General features: G+C 44.5%; 1 protein-coding gene across 4 annotated transcripts in view; it reads right to left on the reverse strand.

Moving 5' to 3' along the window:
- STRBP (spermatid perinuclear RNA binding protein) overlaps window positions 1-20,403 on the reverse strand; it is a 156,015-nt gene that overhangs the window by 98,822 nt on the left and 36,790 nt on the right. For all 4 annotated transcript variants that reach the window (XM_069748449.1, XM_069748450.1, XM_069748448.1 and 1 more), the window contains exon 2: window positions 15,223-15,335. Coding sequence is in view for 2 of the 4 variants with exons in the window: in XM_069748450.1 (XP_069604551.1) it covers window positions 15,223-15,228 (6 nt within the window). In the remaining 2 variants the exon portion in view is untranslated. The remainder of the gene's footprint in view (window positions 1-15,222; window positions 15,336-20,403) is intronic.

Raw genomic sequence — 20,403 nt, forward strand, 5'->3', positions numbered from 1 at the left:
TTTATGTCGTTGTCACGCTCTTGTTTTTGCTGATATAAGGAAATACCGGTTGGAACTTAAAGGCAATATATGTCTGTTATTCACATTATTAGATAGTGACCACTAAAATACTATTTACAATGAATTCCCCTTTCTGTAACAATTATATTTATATATCAAACACATTTTTCGATAGGGGAAGGGCTAGTAACAGGGATTTGGATTGGCTTTGTTTTTTTAGATTATTTATTATCTACCTAATTTTTATTTTCTACCTAATTTTTATTTATTTTTCATTTAGTTCACTTTCACAGACTGTGTCCATAAAGTTATAGAAGACCTTTAGGAGAATTTCAAGGTTTAAATACTTTTTTTTCTAATCTGATTTCCCCTGTAACTGGGGCTGCTAGATTAGCCCCAGTTACAGTAGAATACAGGCTCCTGGCTGACTGGATCACGCAAGTCCTGGCACCTCCTGCTCCCTCCCTGACCCAGTCACCTCCTGCTCCCTCCCAAACCCAGGTACCTCCTCCTGCTCCCTCCCTGACCCAGACACCTCATGCTCCCTCACTGACCCAGACAGCTCCTGCTCCCTCCCTGACCCAGACACCTCCTGCTCCCTCCCAGACCCAGTAGCTCCTTATCCCTCCCAAACGCAGGCAGCTCCTGCTCCCTCCTTGACCCAGGCAGCTCCTGCTCCCTCTGACACAGACACCTCCTGCTCCCTCCCTGACCCAGACACCGCCTTCTCCCTCACTGACCCAAACACCTCCTGCTCCCTCCCTGACCCAGACACCTCCTGCTCCCTCCCAGACCCAGACACCTCCTGCTCCCTCACTGACCCAGGCAGCTCCTGCTCCCTCCCCTGACCCAGGCAGCTCCTGCTCCCTCTCTGACACAGACACCTCCTGCTCCCTCCCAAACCCAGACAGCTCCTGCTCCCTCCTGACCCAGGCAGCTCCTGCTCCCTCCCCTGACCAAGGCAGCTCCTGCTCCCTTCCTGACCCAGGCAGCTCCTGCTCCCTCTCTGACACAGACACCTCCTGCTCCCTCCCAAACCCAGACAGCTCCTGCTCCCTCCTGACCCAGGCAGCTCCTGCTCCCTCCCCTGACCCAGGCAGCTCCTGCTCCCTCCCTGACCCAGGCAGCTCCTGCTCCCTCCCTACACACATGATCACTGAGTCAAGAGGAGAAATTGTAGTTAGTGCACACTATTACTATGTACACAGCGCTTCTTCAGCGCTGTGTATACAGTGATTGGAAAGGCAAAGACAGACAGAAACCATTCCAGCCTTCTTCATGGGGTGCTCAGCTGTGCTTGTCAGTTGTCTCTCCACTCCCACATGATCGATTTTGAAGATCGAAGATAGAGGAACCTTCCTTATTGTGGAAATTACAATACCCCATTTAAGGGGAGTCTGCGGCAGAAAATCAGTTTTTAAACCAAGCACAAGAACTCTGTGCAACCTTGGAGGTTTAAATGCACTGTCCAACCTACAATCTCCACCCTCCCGTGAAAATCCAGAGATGTCAATCAAGTAAGAGGAGGGTGGCGATAGATGCAAAGCAAGTAGGTGGCAAGCTGCTCTAAGCCAAGGATGCGTGCTTTGAACAGTCATTTTGTGCCGATGCCCTTTATCTGCTCATATATCACAGCTTTTTACAGCAGTATGTGCTTTGGAGCCCCACTGCTGGAGATGACAATTTGCAAATGTCCTGTTTCTGGTGACAATATTCCTGTGCACTGCCCTACTTAAGAGTCACATAATTCCCTTCTACCCGTGGTCTTAACGTCCCATCTGTGATGTGCAGACTAGATTAACGGGTAGCCGGCTCTGAAACTAAGCCAGAAATGAATAAGTGGAGCTGCATCTTGAAAGCAATCAGTAAAAACATAAGCCTCTTACGATGTGCAGCCCACTTAGACAAATGGCTCGCAGTCGGTGCTGTCAGGAAATCCACCTATTGTGTGGATCCACCGGCTCGTAAAACTATTTGCCCCATCTAAGTAAGCAGCGCCCTCCAGAAAGCATTTTATTCCGGAGTCAAATATTTGGATGGCACCCCTAATTAGAAGCAGCGGCAGCGTTGACTCTGAGCCGGCATCGGGAGCCTTTGCAGGTAATTTTTCACAGGGCACTTCGCTGCTAAAGAATTAAAAATAAAATGTGCAAAGTTCTATTGCTGTATAATTTTATTCCTGGCGTTGAGCCAGCATTCGCTCTGGAACAGCTTCCACCACTGTAGGAAACTGCATAAGTAGGTCAGGAAAGAGAAGAAGGTTTTCAGAGCTCCTGGCAGGAGTATTAATCAAGTCTTTCAGCAATTTCTATTTTACGATGCAGCTGATCACTTCTCCCATTCATTTCTAGTGCTGTATTAACCAATAATTGAAAGCTTTTAGTCCAGTCTACCCAACTGACTTCCAATCTGGCACTTCTAGTTCTCCAACTTATTAAATACGGCAATGTAGGAGAAGAAAAAAAAAATTGACGAAAATGTTTTATTGGAAAACAATCAATCGTCCCCCAATGTCTGCAATCTGGGAACCTTTCTCATACATGGCCAAAGTTCATTATATACTGCATCTAGTAGGTCTGACTAGCGTGAGTCCGTTCACATGGGCAGACAAAGTGCCCACAACGAGCGCCGATCGATGATGTAAGAAGACGACTGCCGATCAATAATGTAAGAAGACAACTGCCGATCGATGATGTAAGACGAGGGCCAATCGATGATGTAAGAAGACGACTGCTGATCGATGATGTAAGAAGACGAGCGCCGATCGATGATGTAAGAAGACGAGCGCCGATCGATGATGTAAGAAAATAAAAAATTGACCAAAATGTTTCATTGGAAAACAATCAATCGTCCCCCAATGTCTGCAATCTGGGGACCTTTCTCTTACATGGCCAAAGTTCATTAAATACTGCATCTAGTAGGTCTGATTAGCGTGAGTCCGTTCACATGGGCAGACAAAGTGCCCACAACGAGCGCCGATCGATGATGTAAGAAGACGACTGCCGATCAATGATGTAAGAAGACGACTGCCGATCGATGATGTAAGACGACTGCCGATCGATGATGTAAGACGAGGACCAATCGATGATGTAAGAAGACGACTGCTGATCGGTGATGTAAGAAGACGAGCGCCAATCGATGATGTAAGAAGACGAGCGCCGATCGATGATGTAAGAAGACAACTGCCGATCGATGATGTAAGAAGACGACTGCCGATCAATGATGTAAGAAGACGAGCGCCAATCGATGATGTAAGACGAGCGCCAATCGATGATGTAAGACGACTGCCGATCGATGATGTAAGACGAGCGCCAATCGATGATGTAAGACGACTGCCGATCGATGATGTAAGACGAGGACCAATCGATGATGTAAGAAGACGACTGCTGATCGGTGATGTAAGAAGACGAGCGCCAATCGATGATGTAAGAAGACGAGCGCCGATCGATGATGTAAGAAGACAACTGCCGATCGATGATGTAAGAAGACGACTGCCGATCAATGATGTAAGAAGACGAGCGCCAATCGATGATGTAAGACGAGCGCCAATCGATGATGTAAGACGACTGCCGATCGATGATGTAAGACGAGCGCCAATCGATGATGTAAGACGAGCGCCGATCGATGATGTAAGACGACTGCCGATCGATGATGTAAGAAGACGACTGCCGATCGATGATGTAAGAAGACGACTGCCGATCGATGATGTAAGAAGACAAGCGCCGATCGATGATGTAAGAAGACGAGCGCCGATCGATGATGTAAGAAGACGAGCGCCGATCGATGATGTAAGAAAATAAAAAATTGACCAAAATGTTTAATTGGAAAACAATCAATGTCTGCAATCTGGGGACCTTTCTCATACATGGCCAAAGTTCATTATACACTGCATCTAATAGGTCTGATTAGCGTGAGTCCGTTCACATGGGCAAAGTGCCCACAACGAGCGCCGATCGATGATGTAAGAAGACGACTGCTGATTGATGATGTAAGACGAGGTTAATCGATGATGTAAGAAGACGACTGCCGATCGATGATGTAAGAAGACGACTGCCGATCGATGATGTAAGAGGACGAGCGCCAATCGATGATGTAAGAAGACGAGCGCCGATCGATGATGTAAGACGACTGCCGATCGATGATGTAAGAAGACGAGCGCCGATCGATGATGTAAGAAGACGAGCGCCGATCGATGATGTAAGAAAATAAAAAAATTGACCAAAATGTTTCATTGGAAAACAATCAATCGTCCCCCAATGTCTGCAATCTGGGGACCTTTCTCATACATGGCCAAAGTTCATTATATACTGCATCTAGTAGGTCTGATTAGCGTGAGTCCGTTCACATGGGCAGACAAAGTGCCCACAACGAGCGCCGATCGATGATGTAAGAAGACTAGCGCCAATCGATGATGTAAGAAGACGAGCGCCAATCGATGATGTAAGAAGACTATTGCCGATCGATGATGTAAGAAGACGATTGCCGATCGATGATGTAAGAAGACGAGCGCCAATCGATGATGTAAGAAGACGAGCGCCAATCGATGATGTAAGAAGACTATTGCTGATCGATGATGTAAGAAGACGATTGCCGATCGATGATGTAAGAAGACTATTGCCGATCGATGATGTAAGACGACTGCCGATCGATGATGTAAGAAGACGACTGCCGATCGATGATGTAAGAAGACGACTGCCGATCGATGATGTAAGAAGACGAGTGCCGATCGATGATGTAAGAAGACGACTGCCGATCGATGATGTAAGAAGACGAGTGCCGATCGATGATGTAAGAAGACGACTGCCGATTGATGATGCAAGAAGACGAGCGCCGATCCATGATGTAAGAAGACGAGCGCCGATCGATGATGTAAGAAGACGACTGCCGATTGACTTGCGTCATTTTCGTTTTTATAGAAATGACTTGTCCCGTTTTCATTGTTGTCGGCAGCACGTCCTCGATTCACGACAATCAATTATATTTTTTTCTCCCCGCGTAAAAGAAGTGATGAAAGACAAAGTGTTTACTCATTTCATCGCTGGGCAAGTTTACACCGGGCAAAAATCACTGTCCTGTATAAAAAGCCCTTAAAGGGGTTGTCTGGGACTTTAACACCTTAGGATAGGTCATCGATGTCTGCTAGGCTTCGATCAGCTGTTTCTGGTGTCGGTGGCGCCAGAACTGTACTGCACTGTCGACAGAATAGTGGTCGTTGCGGATACTGCAGATCCATTGCCTATTGATTTGAATAGGTGGCGGATGTGCAGTAGTCGACCACTAAACAGTTGACGGAGCTGAGCTGAGCAGCAGGGGCGACGGGTGTCGCACTCCCATCAATCAGACATTGATGACCTATCCTAAAGATAGTTAAATGTTAAAGTCCTCGACAACCTTTTAAAAGGGAATCATTCATCAGGTTTTTGCTACCTAATCTGAAAGCAGCATAATTTAGAGACAGAGACCCTGATTCCAGTAATGCATCACTTAATGGGCCGTTTGCTGTAGTTTTGATGAAAACAATATTTTATCAGCAGGAGATCATAACTAGAGGACCAGTAAATCTGCTGCCATGTAGTCTTCCACATTCATGAGCTCTGTATAACCCCGCCCCCACCACTGATTGGCTGCTTTCTGCCTATGCACAGTGTACACAAAAAGCTGCCAATCAGTGGTGAGGGTTGAGTTCACCATTCAGAGAACTGCTAGATCTGCAGCAGAGAAAACAGTTTTGAATCAAAACTACAGCAATTACAGCTTACAGTAAAGCGATACATTGCTGGAATCAGGGTATCTGCCCCTACGTTATGCTGCTCTCAGATCGTCACTACAATCATTCAATGCACATATATAGCCTCGTTATCGGCAGCACATCTTCTGCTTACACAGGGCGATGTGCTGGCTTTAATGCCAGCATGAACGAGCCACTCGCCCCAATTAACGAGCTTTGCTTTTGTTCGCTGGGTGATTGCCAGCATGTTTACAGAACGCGATAATCAGTGAAATATTGTGCTTTCTTATTACTAATTATGGTCTCGTCTTTAGAGGTTTTTACTGTTTGGAAACACAAAAAGGTTTTTCTTTAAGCAAATCAGTGGCCACAGCTGTCCTGTGCCATACACCACTGGCATCACCGCTCAGCGATGGAAGTCATGATGTCAGTCGAGTTGGCAAGTGACTGCCGAGGACACTTATCAGTGATCAATCCTTTATATGGTGGACAAACACACAAAAATAAGCCTGGGGTGTTACATTTGCATAATCTAAAAAACAAGACAAAAAAAATGGCATGTACACCTAAGAAAAAATCTATCACCTTTATGAGAAAGCCAAATGTCAATTTACAAGAAACAATACAAACTGCAATTGGGCTAAAAAAAACACACAAAAATAACAGACACACAAAAAAGAAATGTGTGAACTAGACAACAAATCGCAATGGGGTAATCCATGAAAAATGAGCGAGATCAGAGGTCCTTTATAAGACCAAATTTCTTTAGAAGAAAAAAAATTAGGGTCAAAATTCTAAATTTAGAGGTGTGGAATAAAGATAGGACACTCAAGTGAATATATGCAACATATAATAAAATATACAAAACGTATACCTCTTAAAGGGAATCCATTAGCAAGATATTGCGCCCTCATGTCAGAGCAGCCTGATGTAGGCAAAGAGAAGCTGAATCCAACGATGTATCACTTAGTTCACTGTGAGCAGCCTTTCTGATACAATCAGACTATTTACATTTAGCAATGCAGCAGAGCTAAGGAAGCTAACCCCGCCCACAGAACAGCTAACCCCGCCCCCAGCAGGCTCTGTATATACAATGTCTAGAGAGTGAGGTGCCTATCACAGGAGGGGGCGTGTCAGACTAGCATGTACACACTGCTGTGTCTCAGCAATGGTAAGCTCCTAGTACTAACCCAATTATTGCAAGTAAACAACAGGAGGGAGCTTGATAAGAGAGGCATTGTTGAAATCTGTGTTTTATCCTCTACAAAATGCTGTCTTCATATTACATAGCAAAAACCTGCTGACGGATTCCCTTTAAGATCAAAATATGAAACCAAAATCTCTATAGATTGCAAAAGCCGTGCTAAAATCCCACCGCGTTTCGCAGCTAGTCCTGGCTTTGTCAGGGGCTTTCATTCACTGGCTTTTTTTTGACATTTTTGGGCAGTCAGCGCTCGCTCCAAGCAAGTCATGGCTGTCAATCCAGCAAAGGAGGCGGATACATGCAAAAAAAAAGTGGGCAGAACGGCGCACTTTTGAGTCTCTTGGCCACACTCAGGGTGCACCGAGCACCCTAATTAACATATTTGGTTAAACTTAATTTTCTGCAGAACAGAGGCAGCTATTAGATCACTAAAAGTGAGATTTTTTTTATGGCCAAGTTCTTAGTTTATACGGTCAGCTTGTGCTGTCAGACTCTTTTTAAGTGGCTGAATCTCAATACATAGTTAGTTTAGAGGTGGGTTATAGTTATGGGTTAGAGGTGCACGGCTCGTTCCAGGCAATTTAAGGTTTCATTCTAAAATTAAATGGGCTGAAGCTTAAACTCCAGAACGTCTACGACTGCTGACAAAGTGCATTATCGCTCTAATTCATGTCATTGAGGCTTTTCTAAATAATACATGCAATGGGAAGCAGACCTTATGACTGTGTCGCATTGAGAATGGATTCAGGTCAATAGGAATGAGACCAAAATATAGAAAAATACCTATGGTGTTTTTGTTTTGTTTTTTTGTTATAAACCCAGCTTTCAGCCTGGAGCTATAAGCCCTCCGCAGGGAACATGCTGATGCTCACTATATTTTTAATAAATAGGTTACCAACACGTCATTACAGGAGAGATGAACCAAGCACCACCTCCAGCAATAACACTAAATAATGCTACAGTACAGAATGCAGCTTTCTCCGACATCCAGGGCCCTTACCTATCTGTATGGTACAACCTTACCTGCCACAGGGGACACCTGTTCTGCCCATCGCTGCAACATACTTTAACTCTACAGATACACAATCCTTGGCAGCTGCTGGTGTACACAGGCAATGTCTCTGGTCCACCAAGGCTAGATTTGTCTTCTCTATAGACTTCCACAGGACTCGAAACAAGAAAAGGCATAAAGGTAAATGAAAAGAAACAGTCCATACACTGGTGGTCAATGTCCAGCAATGCAGGCTCACCTGTATTAAATCAAAGTCCATCTCTTTCAAACAGTGGCCGAGGCTGTCCAAAACTACAGAGGTTCCACCTCCCATGCACAGACTTCCTTAAAAAGGATATGGAAAGCAAAGACTGGTGCTACGGGAGCGACCATTCCCACCCAAGCTCTTCTGGGCATTCCTAAACCCTGGACCCAAAGTCCTGTACCATTAAAAACTTCTCAGCAACCTATTGCTGCTGTAACCTTTCATTTCCAGGACTTATATCACTGAGGCTCGCCACCTCTGTGACACATACCTCCTATCCAAGACTCCATTATACATACAATACACGTAATGTAGCAATAGTGTCTGAACGGGCAATGTGGAGCTAGCAGGTCAAGATATTTACCAAAATATAACCAGTGATTAAAACCATCTTGCCCCTAAAAAGTCACTTCATACTTCTGGCCACTGGGTGTATCCTTTATCTCCAACTTGCCAAGTAATCTGTTCCAAGCTGAAATGTTTTAGGGGGATGGACTTTGTCTTTGCTCCTGCTCTCCTGTCTGCATACAGTATAAAACTATATTCACACATCAGTCATTTTTTTTAACCACTCCTGGTTCTGGCATACAAACACTGATGGAAAATACTGACATGTGAATGAGGTCTAACAGAGACAGGATGCCTTTTAGTTTCGAAACAGGCATGCTAGTGGGACAGCGGCAGGAGCAAAGCTGGGAAAAGGAAGTTCCAGCACCTATTGCGCTGGAAAGAAAGCAGATGAAGAGGAACTATCTACTCAAATTAGTGGCTGGCAAGTCACACAGCTTGTGACTGACGTCTAATGGAGGAAGAGAATCAGCGCTTATATAGCACTACATGGCTTTGTAGAATCATCAGGTTGACATCAGAATGTAATGTTTCTTAATAATTACTGAAAAACTCACAGGCTCCCGCTTACTATTTTCGGCTTGCATGAGTTCTACAAGCAGCCTTCCCATCAGAAGGTGTTTGCCATTTTACAATGGTATGTACACTGCCAGAAATCAGAATGCTGTAAAATAAAGTAAAATCTGCTTTGGAAAGTTAAAATGAATAGTACAAAAATCTAAAAAAAAAAAAAATAAACAAAACCCGAAAACCTGGGAAATTGAGCATTAACTTTTCCAGCTAGTAGAAACCCACACGTGGCACTGCCAAGGTTAAAGTAGCTGAAGCAATATTGTATTCCAACCCCTGAAACAAAGTAAATGAATCCTACATTATGTCATAACTTGGAAAGGGGAGCTCAGAACAAAAACAGCTTTCACACACTACTCGCTGCATGTAATTACATTTAGCAGAAACTTCTTGTTTTTTTTCCACGTCTTGGGACTTACCTGATGAATTTCCATTTAAGGATTTAGAGCTTGTACAATATTTGATAAAAGCAAAGCTCTATTAAATATTGCAAGTCTAGGTTGGCCTGTACACTAAATCTATGCTTTTAGTGTATTAAATATTAAGCCGCTGCACTCGGATCCCTTTTCAACAATATCCTGCTCCACCAATCTGCTGCATTAACAACTGAATGTTTAAAGGGATGCAAATAGTCATCGACTCGAAAATAAAAAAGCCCTGTGGGTGGAATGCTTTTTATAGCAATCACAAACTATAGAAAATTGACGGAGCGGTCTTTTTACAAGAATTTTAAAGTAGAAAAAAAAAGTAGTTGGTGATGCATGATAATTCCATAACCAGATGCCTTATTAGGGAATGATCAGCTCTGTTCATGGCCGCCCTTATCATCTGTTGCCCAATCCTGCAGTGTCTTTTGTTCTGCCCAATCCTGCAGCGTCTTTTGTGTTGCCCAATTCTGCAGTGTGTTTTGTTCTGCCCAATCCTGAGTCTTTTGTGTTGCCCAATTCTCCAGCGTCTTTTGTGTTGCCCAATCCTGCACTGTCTTTTGTTCTGCCCAATCCTGCAGCGTCATTTGTGTTGCCCAATTCTCCAGTGTCTTTTGTTCTGCCCAATCCTGCAGTGTGTTTTGTGCTGCCCAATCCTGCAGTGTCTTTTGTTCTGCCCAATCCTGCAGCATCTTTTGTGTTGCCCAATTCTCCAGTGTCTTTTGTGTTGCCCAATTCTCCAGTGTCTTTTGTGTTGCCCAATTCTCCAGTGTCTTTTGTATTGCCAAATCCTGCAGTGTCTTTTGTTCTGCCCAATCCTGCAGCATATTTTGTGTTGCCCAATACTACAGTGTCTTTTGTGTTGCCCAATCCGTCAGTGTTTTGTTCTGCCCAATCCTGAAGCGTCTTTTGTGTTGCCCAATCCTGCAGTCTTGTCTTCTGGCCAATCCTGCAGTGTCTTTTGTTCTGCCCAATCCTGCAGCGTCTTTTGTGTTGCCCAATTCTCCAGCGTCTTTTGTGTTGCCCAATCCTCCAGCGTCTTTTGTGTTGCCCAATCCTGAAGTGTGTTTTATTCTGCCCAATCCTGTGTCTTTTGTGTTGCCCAATCCTCCAGTGTCTTTTGTGCTGCCCAATCCTGCAGTGTGTTTTGTGCTGCCCAATCCTGCAGTGTCTTTTGCTCTGCCCAATCCTGCAGTGTCTTTTGTGTTGCCCAATTCTCCAGTGTCTTTTGTGTTGCCCAATCCTACAGTGTCTTTTTTGTTGCCCAATTCTCCAGCATATTTTGTGTTGCCCAATCCTGCAGCATATTTTGTGTTGCCCAATTCTCCAGCAGCGTCTTTTGTCCTGGCCAATCCTGCAGCATCTTTTGTGTTGCCCATTCCTGCACTACCTTTTTGTGCTGCCCTATCCTGCAGCACCTTTTGTGTTGCCCAATCCTGTACTACCTTTTGTGCTGCCCACAAGTACTCAGTCTCCCTAAATTTTCCTACGACAGATTAAATCTGACTTCAGGTCCGAGTTGTAGCATTCAGATAATCAAAGTGATGGAAAAAAGGCTGATAATTCAGCAACAGAGCGGCCGGTAAGAAAATTGCCTATTACCTTTAACATGATGCACTTTAAAAAAAGGAGGCAAAAAATTCTGCAATGATAAACTACACAATTTGCAATAAGACTGCGGTTTTGATGCATTTTTGTCACTATGGCCAAAATGGACTCATAAATAGACCAATAAAGTGTTCTTGCTGTGACCTGTCCCCCCACAAGGGGGTGATGAGCTTTGCATCTGAGGCTGTTGCACACAATCTGGACATATAAGCAATGAACGCTTTCACTCAGTCACTGCAACAAGTGAACAGAATGTAAAGAATGGAAGGAATGCCACCATTCTTGTATTAAACAGCATTGTCAAATGACCCCATTTGTACCTGTTTGTTCCACCTTGTTTTGTATTACAGTAAGGTAGTTGTCAATGCGCTTCAGACTGGATCATACAGAGTGAAATATGACACTCTGAACAAAAAAAAAAAAAGTTCCTTGCTCCCCAGCTCTCTCCTCTCAGGAGGGATCTGGTGTCACATGCTGGGCAGCAGATACTATGGTGGGGAAAACACTATGTGGAGAACTGCAGAACAATGTATTGGTAGCATATCTGAGTTCTCTGTGCAGACAGGGAATAATTTCACCACTATATAATACAAGCTTTAAATAGAGTGAATGTCTGCGATGGAGCTATCAGGAGAACTGAAGACCTTCACCTTGGTAAATCTAACCCACAGAGGCCCCGGAGGTAACAAAACAAAGGCGCCGGGGGCATGAAATTGAGAATTAAAATAAAGGATAATTATTACTGAGCTGTGGTGAGAGCATTCAGACACGTTTAGGTCCTCTTCTGTATTTTTTATAAGCTCAGAAAACCCTTTAACCTTCCTAGCAATTCAGAAAATTTAAAAAATAAAGGATCATTACACAATGTTAAGACTTAAAGGGTGACTATTGTTCTATTTTTTTTTATTGTTCTGTGTAAACAGGACTCGTGCTGCCGAGAACAATGGCAGCCCTCATGCATTAGATGTTTTATTGCTGATCATCAGGATTGTGGTCTGTGCTATCAAATGTCGACAGGTCAGCACACACACAGCAGATTGGAGGTCGCTCAGGGTCTCCGATCGTTAGGTGTAAACACACTTTGAATGTATTAATCCGCCACGGCAGTAGAGGGAAGGGAAATGTAAGAGTTGGCGAGCAGTGAGACACGCGGATAATCATCCAGTAACAGAAATATTGAGCGGAAGTGTGAGCAGAGAGTGAGAAGACAAGGTGTCGGGCTGATAACCTTGTGGATAAAATTAGGAAATGTGCGACTGCAAAAATAAAAGATCACACGTGAAATAACGCCATAGTTTCCCCCATTGTTAACATCTTCTAGATCCCACGTATGACATCGTAGCGAACAGTGACGACGCTATTAATGTCAGAAAAAAAAAATGACAAAAAGCAAAGACAGATGAAAAGTGCCCGAGACCAAGCATAAACCAAGGCCCCCGATCAAGTCCGGATAACTGCAATGCAAACTACGCTGCATATTTATACCATTTTTTACCAGTTCTAGGCACATTTTTGAGTTTTTTAACAGCTCTAAAAAAATTCTATTGGGCTAATTTCAGCCTTTGACCCAGCAGCTCCTGTCCCTCCTACTCTCAGTGATGAAATTATCACTGGGTGTGGAGAAGGAAGCACTGTCAGTGTTACTGCTTCCTACTCTAAATACAGAAGAGCGATGTGTATACACTATATAAATAAATAATAATAATAATAATACAATGACTGAGAAAGGAAACATGGTAGTAAACCATGGTTATCTCTTCTTTAGAGAGTCTGGCTGTGTCTGACAGCAGCTTCATCCCCCCACAGCTGCACGATCTTGTGAAAGCTGCTTAGACTCCATTGATGTTTTAGAAAGTCAGTGCAGGGATAAGTGTGGAAAGGCAAAAGATTTATAGTTTATGGGAGGACTAGAAATAGTCTATTTTCAGTGTTAGGCCATGTTCACACAGTGCGTTTTTTACTGCGGAACCGCCGCGATTATGCCGCTGCGGCTCCGCAGCTGTTTTCCATGCAGGGTACAGTACACTGTACCCTATGGAAAACAGGAACCACTGTGCACATGATGCGGCAATTAACTAAAAAAGCCGCGCTGAATAGCTGCGGTAAAAAAGAAGTACCATGTCACTTCTTTTTGCGGAACTGCAGCGGTTCTGCACCCATAGACCTCCATTGTGAGGTCAAACCCGCAGTAAAACCCACAGATGAAAAAAATATCTGCGGGTTTTCTGCGGTTTGTGGTGCAGAACTGCTGCAGTGTGGCTGCCCCCCCCCCCCCGTGCCCCAATCCCACCCCCCCATGCTCCGATGCCACCCCCCCGTGCTCCGCCGCCCCCCCACCCCCCCGTGCTCTCATCTTCCCCCCTTATACTTACCCAGCCTCCCGGTGTCCGTCCGTCCGTCTTCTCCCTGGGCGCCGCCATCTTCCAAAATGGCGGGCGCATGCGCAGTGCGCCTGCCGAATCTGCCGGCCGGCAGATTCGTTCCAAAGTGCATTTTGATCACTGAGATATAACCTATCTCAGTGATCAAAATAAAAAAAATAGTAAATGACCCCCCCCCCTTGTCACCCCCCATAGGTAGGGACAATAAAAAAATAAAGAATTTTTTTTTTCCCACTAAGGTTAGAATAGGGTTAGGGTTAGGGGTAGGGCTAGGGTATTTTCAGCCATTTTAACCCTAAAAAACTTCCTTAAAAAACACACAGACTCTGCATAGAAAACTGCATAAAAAACGCACTAAAAAACGCATCAAAAAACGCACCAAAAAAAGGACCTGCGTTTTCTGCCAAGAGCTGCGGTTTTTAGTGCAGAAAAAACAGCAGGGAAATCAGGAACGTGTGAACATGGCCTTATTGGCACTATAATATCCGCAAAAAGAACATTTTGAAAATTTCAGTTTCTATTTTTTTTTTAATAATGTAAACTCAGTTCCTGCAACTCCACTAGATTGTGATACAGAGAGGAATGCAAATGATGTTCAGATAACCGCTAATATGTCATAGATGATGCAGATTTCAGCACCCAAGACATTGTGGGAGAATTATTTTACTTGGGACATATAACAGCCATTCTTCATAACATCATCATCAACAGGGAGGATTACAGGAAAGAACGATGACACAAACAAACCACTGAGAAGTCACACAATACGTCTAAAATGCACACAGTAATCTTTAACAGTTATCACAGCGTCATATGATGACTATACAGCCTAAGCCTGCAGCTGTTGTATACGCCAACAATCAAAACATATCAGAAGGTTTCACTGGTAGAGGTAGGATTTCAAGACTTTTAACATTTGTTAGAACAAAGATACTAACTTACTGGAAACTTACTAGAAACTTACTGGTAGGTACCTATTTTGGCCTGTGGTCATGGTCCGGTCCTCCCAGCGATTCCGCTTCCTATGATATCATGTCAACAGAGCAGCTCCTTCCCTTCCCTCCTGCTCCGTCGCTGAAGCGTCACTGCCAACGTCATGCTGATTGACAGCTGGCTGACAGCTGGCTCCCCGCTGCCTAATTGCGGGGAGCCGAGGGTCAATCAGAATGATGTCAGCAATAAAACCCCATCGACAGAGCAGACTGCAAAAGAAAGAGCTGCTCTGTTGATAGGAGGTCAAAGGAAGCAGGAAAATTGCTGCCTGAGTCGGAAAAAATCGTGGTAGGGCAGAACAAACAAGTAGTTAGTAACTATACCTGCCAGTAAGTTCTTGGCTCCATAGGAAATCCCCAAAAAGTTCTGAGTAACCCCTTTAAATGCATTTACTCTCTGCTAAAAGTTGAGCTAACTGAGAATCCATCAGCGAGCTCATTCAAACGGCCCAATCTTATCTAATAAGTTGTATCTGTATTTTTTTTTAGCTCCTCTTAGCTGTTTTTTTTTGTTTACTACAGACCGCATCGAAACTGAATGAGCAGGGAAAGAGAGAATGTAAAAGAAAACGATGCAACATTTTTAACAAAAACAAATTGCAAAAATGATTTTTAGTCCCAAACACATTCATTTAAGTTAAAAAAAAAATATCTTCAGAGATGGACAACCCCTTTAGAAAAAGCCCCATTTGACAGCATGAAAGACTTACCAGCATGAAGGTTTCTTTGTAATCCGTGTCTCCAGGTAGAAATTAGCCCGTTTGCTTTACAAATGCTGAATGTCATCCATTCATTTGCTTGCTGATCAGATTATTAATCCTCGCTGTAAAACAAGAAATGACAATATGTAATGCATGCATAATACCTGCTGCGATAAAGGAAGGATCTGGGGGTATATTTTGACACTATCAACCCCTCTTTCTTCGCAATGGAAAATCACTTTCTACTTTCTCACATAATCGGTGGTTATTGTCTCACAATGTAACACCGTAGGAAATCACGTAAGCAGCTTCCTGTCGCAGGCCACAAATACATCAAGGTCAACGACTGCACAAGCGCATCTTTACACCGAGGTGAGAAACTGATGTAGGAGCAGGAAGAAATAACTGCAGGGGCTCAGTCTTTCCCCAGATCTGTGCGCCTCTACATATCAATCACAAGAAGGATCCAGCAGGACACGGCCCAACAGCAGGACTACTAGTGGTTACATGTCTGGAGATGACAACAAATAAGAAAGTATATAACCTGAAAAGGTCAGCTCAAGAATCATAGACTAGGTATTAGTAGTGAGTTCTTGTGCAGCACAATGAAGAAAATAATTAGCATTACAATAAATAAAGTCTGCAGAAAGCTGATCTCTGCAGCCAGGTTTACAAGATGAGGAAACCTCAATATGCCCTGTAAGACAGAAAGTGAAGAGATTCAGGCTGTCCGGACCATGGACGGCATGAATAAGATACGTATGTATCACACCGTGGACTAATGTTGGCAGAACCCAACGATATCGATGGGCTTTGGCTGACAGTCTAATGTGTCGGGGTGGAGATGACGATTGGACATGCCCGATCTCGTACTGCCGATCGCTTCGTTCTCCCAGAGATAAACCGCTCTGGTCATAGAGACAAAGCTTCGTTCAGACGACAGCCATCAAAAGTGTCTGAAATGATACAGAGTTTCTGATAAAACATGCCTAGAAAAAGCAATAAATTACTTGGCACTCAGGAGATATATTTGCAAGGTGAGAAGTGAACAATTCGTTTATTCAGTGCATCCAGCTCAACAATTTAAACGTTTTCGGTCTAATCACAAGACCTTCATCAGAAACAGTTTTGGAATACTGGAGCAGTCTGTAGGTCCGGAGGCAAAGCGCTGCAGAAGGGCGATACTCGCAATGGCGGTAGCGCTGTGTCCTCAGGGGGCATCGGCGCCGTGCGGGAGGAGACGCTATCTCTCGGGACAGTTTAAATTGTTGAGCTGGATGCACTGAATAAACGAATTGTTCACTTCTCACCTTGCAAAAATATCTCCTGAGTGCCAAGTAATTTATTGCTTATATTTGATGGGTTGGATACCCAACTTGTGCACCTCTAAGAAGCCAAGAGTGCCGTGCTTACTATTGCTACATGCCTAGAAAAAGGTCGGGGACTGTGTGTCTGGAGTGACTAGTCCTAGAGGCCGGGTGGACTGTGTGTCTGGAGTGACTAGTCCTGGAGGACGGGTGGACCGTGTGTCTGGAGTGACTAGTCCTGGAGGACGGGTGGATCGTGTGTCTGGAGTGGCTAATCCTAGAGGCCGGGTGGACTGTGTGTCTGGAGTGACTAGTCCTGGAGGACGGGTGGATCGTGTGTCTGGAGTGGCTAATCCTAGAGGCCGGGTGGACTGTGTGTCTGGAGTGACTAGTCCTAGAGACCGGGTGGACTGTGTGTCTGGAGTGACTAGTCCTAGAAGCTGGGCCACACTGGCAGGTCTCTCCGTCTGTGTGTGTACAGAGAGCGCCGTTCGTCTACCTGAGTGGTTGTAAACGTGACTTTTTTACTAGTCACCTCGACCCCAGCCGAAAGCTCAACTCAAAAAAGATTGTTCGGGCAGTGTGTCCAGTTTTTACCCTCAGTGTTCTATTCAGTGAGTTTGTGTTCTACAAAAAAACAAACAAATATGTAGTGAAAAAAAGATAAATGACACAAAAGTAAAAATAAAAAAGTCATATCCCATCAAAAAAATGCAAGTATTTACTAAAACAGACATGTCCAAAGCAGCTGCCTATTGCATTGATTTGGTGGTGTAACCAGTGGTACGACCATTTCTCCAAAGTACACCAGACAATGTCAGATGACACGTTGCTCGTCTTACTGTGTGGCGTAATCATGCTACCAGACTTGTCTCCCATCGAGCACATCTGGGATGTCACTGCTCCACAATTACAAAAGGTGCTGCCAGAAGCGGATCTTGATGATTTACCCAAGTGCATTCAGCGCAGCAGACGACCATTGATTGCAGCCGAGGTTGTAAGTGTTGGGGATTGCAGTAACGTGTCTATCCTGCCTGTGATTTCCATAATTCCATGACTTTCCCTTCTTGGGGTTGCAGTGTCAGTGTTGAGGAGTGTGTGCACATTAGGCTGCACCTCACGGTGTAATTGTTCATGCAAGAAGATGAGTAAGATCAGGAGCCCTACTGATGACTTGTTTACCCGGCACAGAACTGGTGACGTATGTGAGGTGTGACTACGGTAGAAAATATGGTTTTAACATTGCGTGGAGCTGTCAAAACAATGTCCAAAGTGCACTGGGAAGGGTCAGCAATAAAAATCACTAGTGCCTGGTTCAGATTACGGTGGAAGCTGCCTCAGACAGTAATAGCCGTGTACACTAACACTCTGTGATGGACGCAAATTACTTTAAATGCATTACATCTATTTATAGTGAGGATGCCCTTAACACTTGCCTGGAGCTTTTATACTTGCTTATTGTTGGCGCAGGATTAATACAAACCACCGAGTAAGAAGTCTCATTAATCAAGAGGAACGTAAATGACATCTCGTAATGAACATCTTCATGTAATAATTGCCTAATACCTGCAGAAAGCGGCTCACCAACTAGGGACGTTCGGTCAAAAATACATTCAAATAAATCAATAAGAAAGCCGAGCTTGGCATATTGGATTGTTTCTTTATCCTGTTCCTCAAAAAGGGGTTGTCAGTATATATCCTTAAAAAAAAAAGAAGGTACAACTAAGATTTCCAGATATCGGCTTTGGTTCCAGGTCCAAGCAGCGTCCTTTCTGTCTTGAGCTTGAAACTTTTCTTGCATTGGCTGCATGTCAAAAAGGTTGACAAAATAGCTCATATCATTATCAAAGCCAGCCCCCTTCTCTATCGCAACATACACACAAAATTGAACAGGCATGAAATGCGCCAGCCCCCTTCTCCACCGCGGCGTACACAAAGAAGGGAGCAGGCTAGAAATGCGCCAGTCAGCCAGCCCCTTCTCTATCGCGGCATACGCAGAGAAGTGAACAAGCTTGAAATGCGCCAGTCAGCCAGCCCCCTTCTCTATTGTGGCGTACACCGAGAAGGGAGCAGGCTTGAAATGCGCCGGTCAACCAGCCGTATAGAAAAGACATGTTCTAGGTAGGTGCTGGGCTCAAATCCCACCAAGCATATCTGCCAGGAGTTTGCATGTTCTCCCCATGTTTGGTGGGTTTCCTCCAGGTACTCCAGTTTCCTCCCACACTCCAAAAACATACTGATAGGGAATCTAGATTGTGAGCCCCAATGGGGACAGTGATGAAAATGTGCATAAAGCCCTGTTCAATATGGTGGTGCTACATAAGTAAAACAAATACAGCCAAAACATGTCAGTCCATCCATCTCACAAAGCCAAGACTTCTGACCGTTTGAGCCCACTGCACCAAAGCTGGTACACAGGACTTCCATAGCTGGTCACACACATTAGATGGTGGTTCATTTCTCTGCAGATCAAATGGATCCTGCGACTGAATGACAACCGTCCAATCCTTGGTTCCTCGACATAATCTGCAGGAGACAGCTGGGAAGCTTCCACACTAGTTGGCCTATCCTGCCAAAATCAGCAGATTCCTTCATCCTTTATGTAATATGTATGGGGGCCTTCAGAGTGTAGGCTACAAGCTGCAGAGTAAAGTGCATTTCAGAGGCGAGCGGTGGTTACCAATTCTGAATTTTGATTACTATATTATTTAATGGCCTTCAACGCAATCTTGAGCCATGGCGACTTGATAAACGCTCCTTAGGAACATCGATCCTGTGCAAGCCTAGATAGGTCCACCAGGGTCTTCACCGTTATCTTGATAGTATCAAGCCATTGTTTTGCTGGTCTTCCTCTTTGCTTTGTTCCTTCTAGTCTTCCGACGATGTTGTCCATCTCCAGTAATCACTCTCTTCGTATGTTGTCCTTCTCCCGTGATCGCTCTCTTCGTATGTTGTCCTTCTCCAGTGATCGCTCTCTTCGTATGTTGTCCTTCTCCAGTGATCGCTCTCTTCGTATGTTGTCCTTCTCCAGTGATCGCTCTCTTCGTATGTTGTCCTTCTCCAGTGATCGCTCTTCGTATGTTGTCCTTCTCCAGTGATCTCTCTCTTCTCATGTTGTCCTTCTCCAGTGATCGCTCTCTTCGTATGTTGTCCTTCTCCAGTGATAGCTCTTTGTATGTTGTCCTTCTCCAGTGATCGCTCTCTTCTCTTGTCCTTCTCCAGTGATCGCTCTCTTCGTATGTTGTCCTTCTCCAGTGATAGCTCTTTGTATGTTGTCCTTCTCCACTGATCGCTCTCTTCGTATGTTGTCCTTCAGTGATCGCTCTCTTCGTATGTTGTCCTTCAGTGATCGCTCTCTTCGTATATTGTCCTTCAGTGATCACTCTCTTCGTATGTTGTCCTTCTCCAGTGATCACTCTCTTCGTATGTTGTCCTTCTCCAGTGATCGGTCTCTTCGTATGATGTCTTTCTCCACTGATCGCTCTCTTCGTATGATGGGTGGATTTTGATATTGGACCCTATAACGTACAGATAAAGAGGTCACTTTGTCAGAACTGTTGGACAAAAAAGAGAAGTCTTAAAGGAGAGTTCAGGATCTAACTGAGATGGGCATTCAGCCTATATGTGATGTCCAGTCCCTGCCTGGCTCACGTACATCAATAAAATATAAGAGGCAGGGTCGCAGCAACTTGTGTCGATATTACCTGGCGCAAGTTCTGCACCTTCCTCCATCAGACCCAGCGAGATATAAGGGACGGAGGGGACGTTAGATTTACAGGACCCGTCTGCATAGGGATCACGATATCACATATCCCCAGCCGTAGCTGCGCTCCACTGAGTAATGCATTTACTTTCAGTGTCTAAATTGTGTTAGGCAGATTAG

This window comes from Ranitomeya imitator, chromosome 2 (assembly GCF_032444005.1).
Source record: "Ranitomeya imitator isolate aRanImi1 chromosome 2, aRanImi1.pri, whole genome shotgun sequence".
Classification (NCBI taxonomy): domain Eukaryota; kingdom Metazoa; phylum Chordata; class Amphibia; order Anura; family Dendrobatidae; genus Ranitomeya; species Ranitomeya imitator.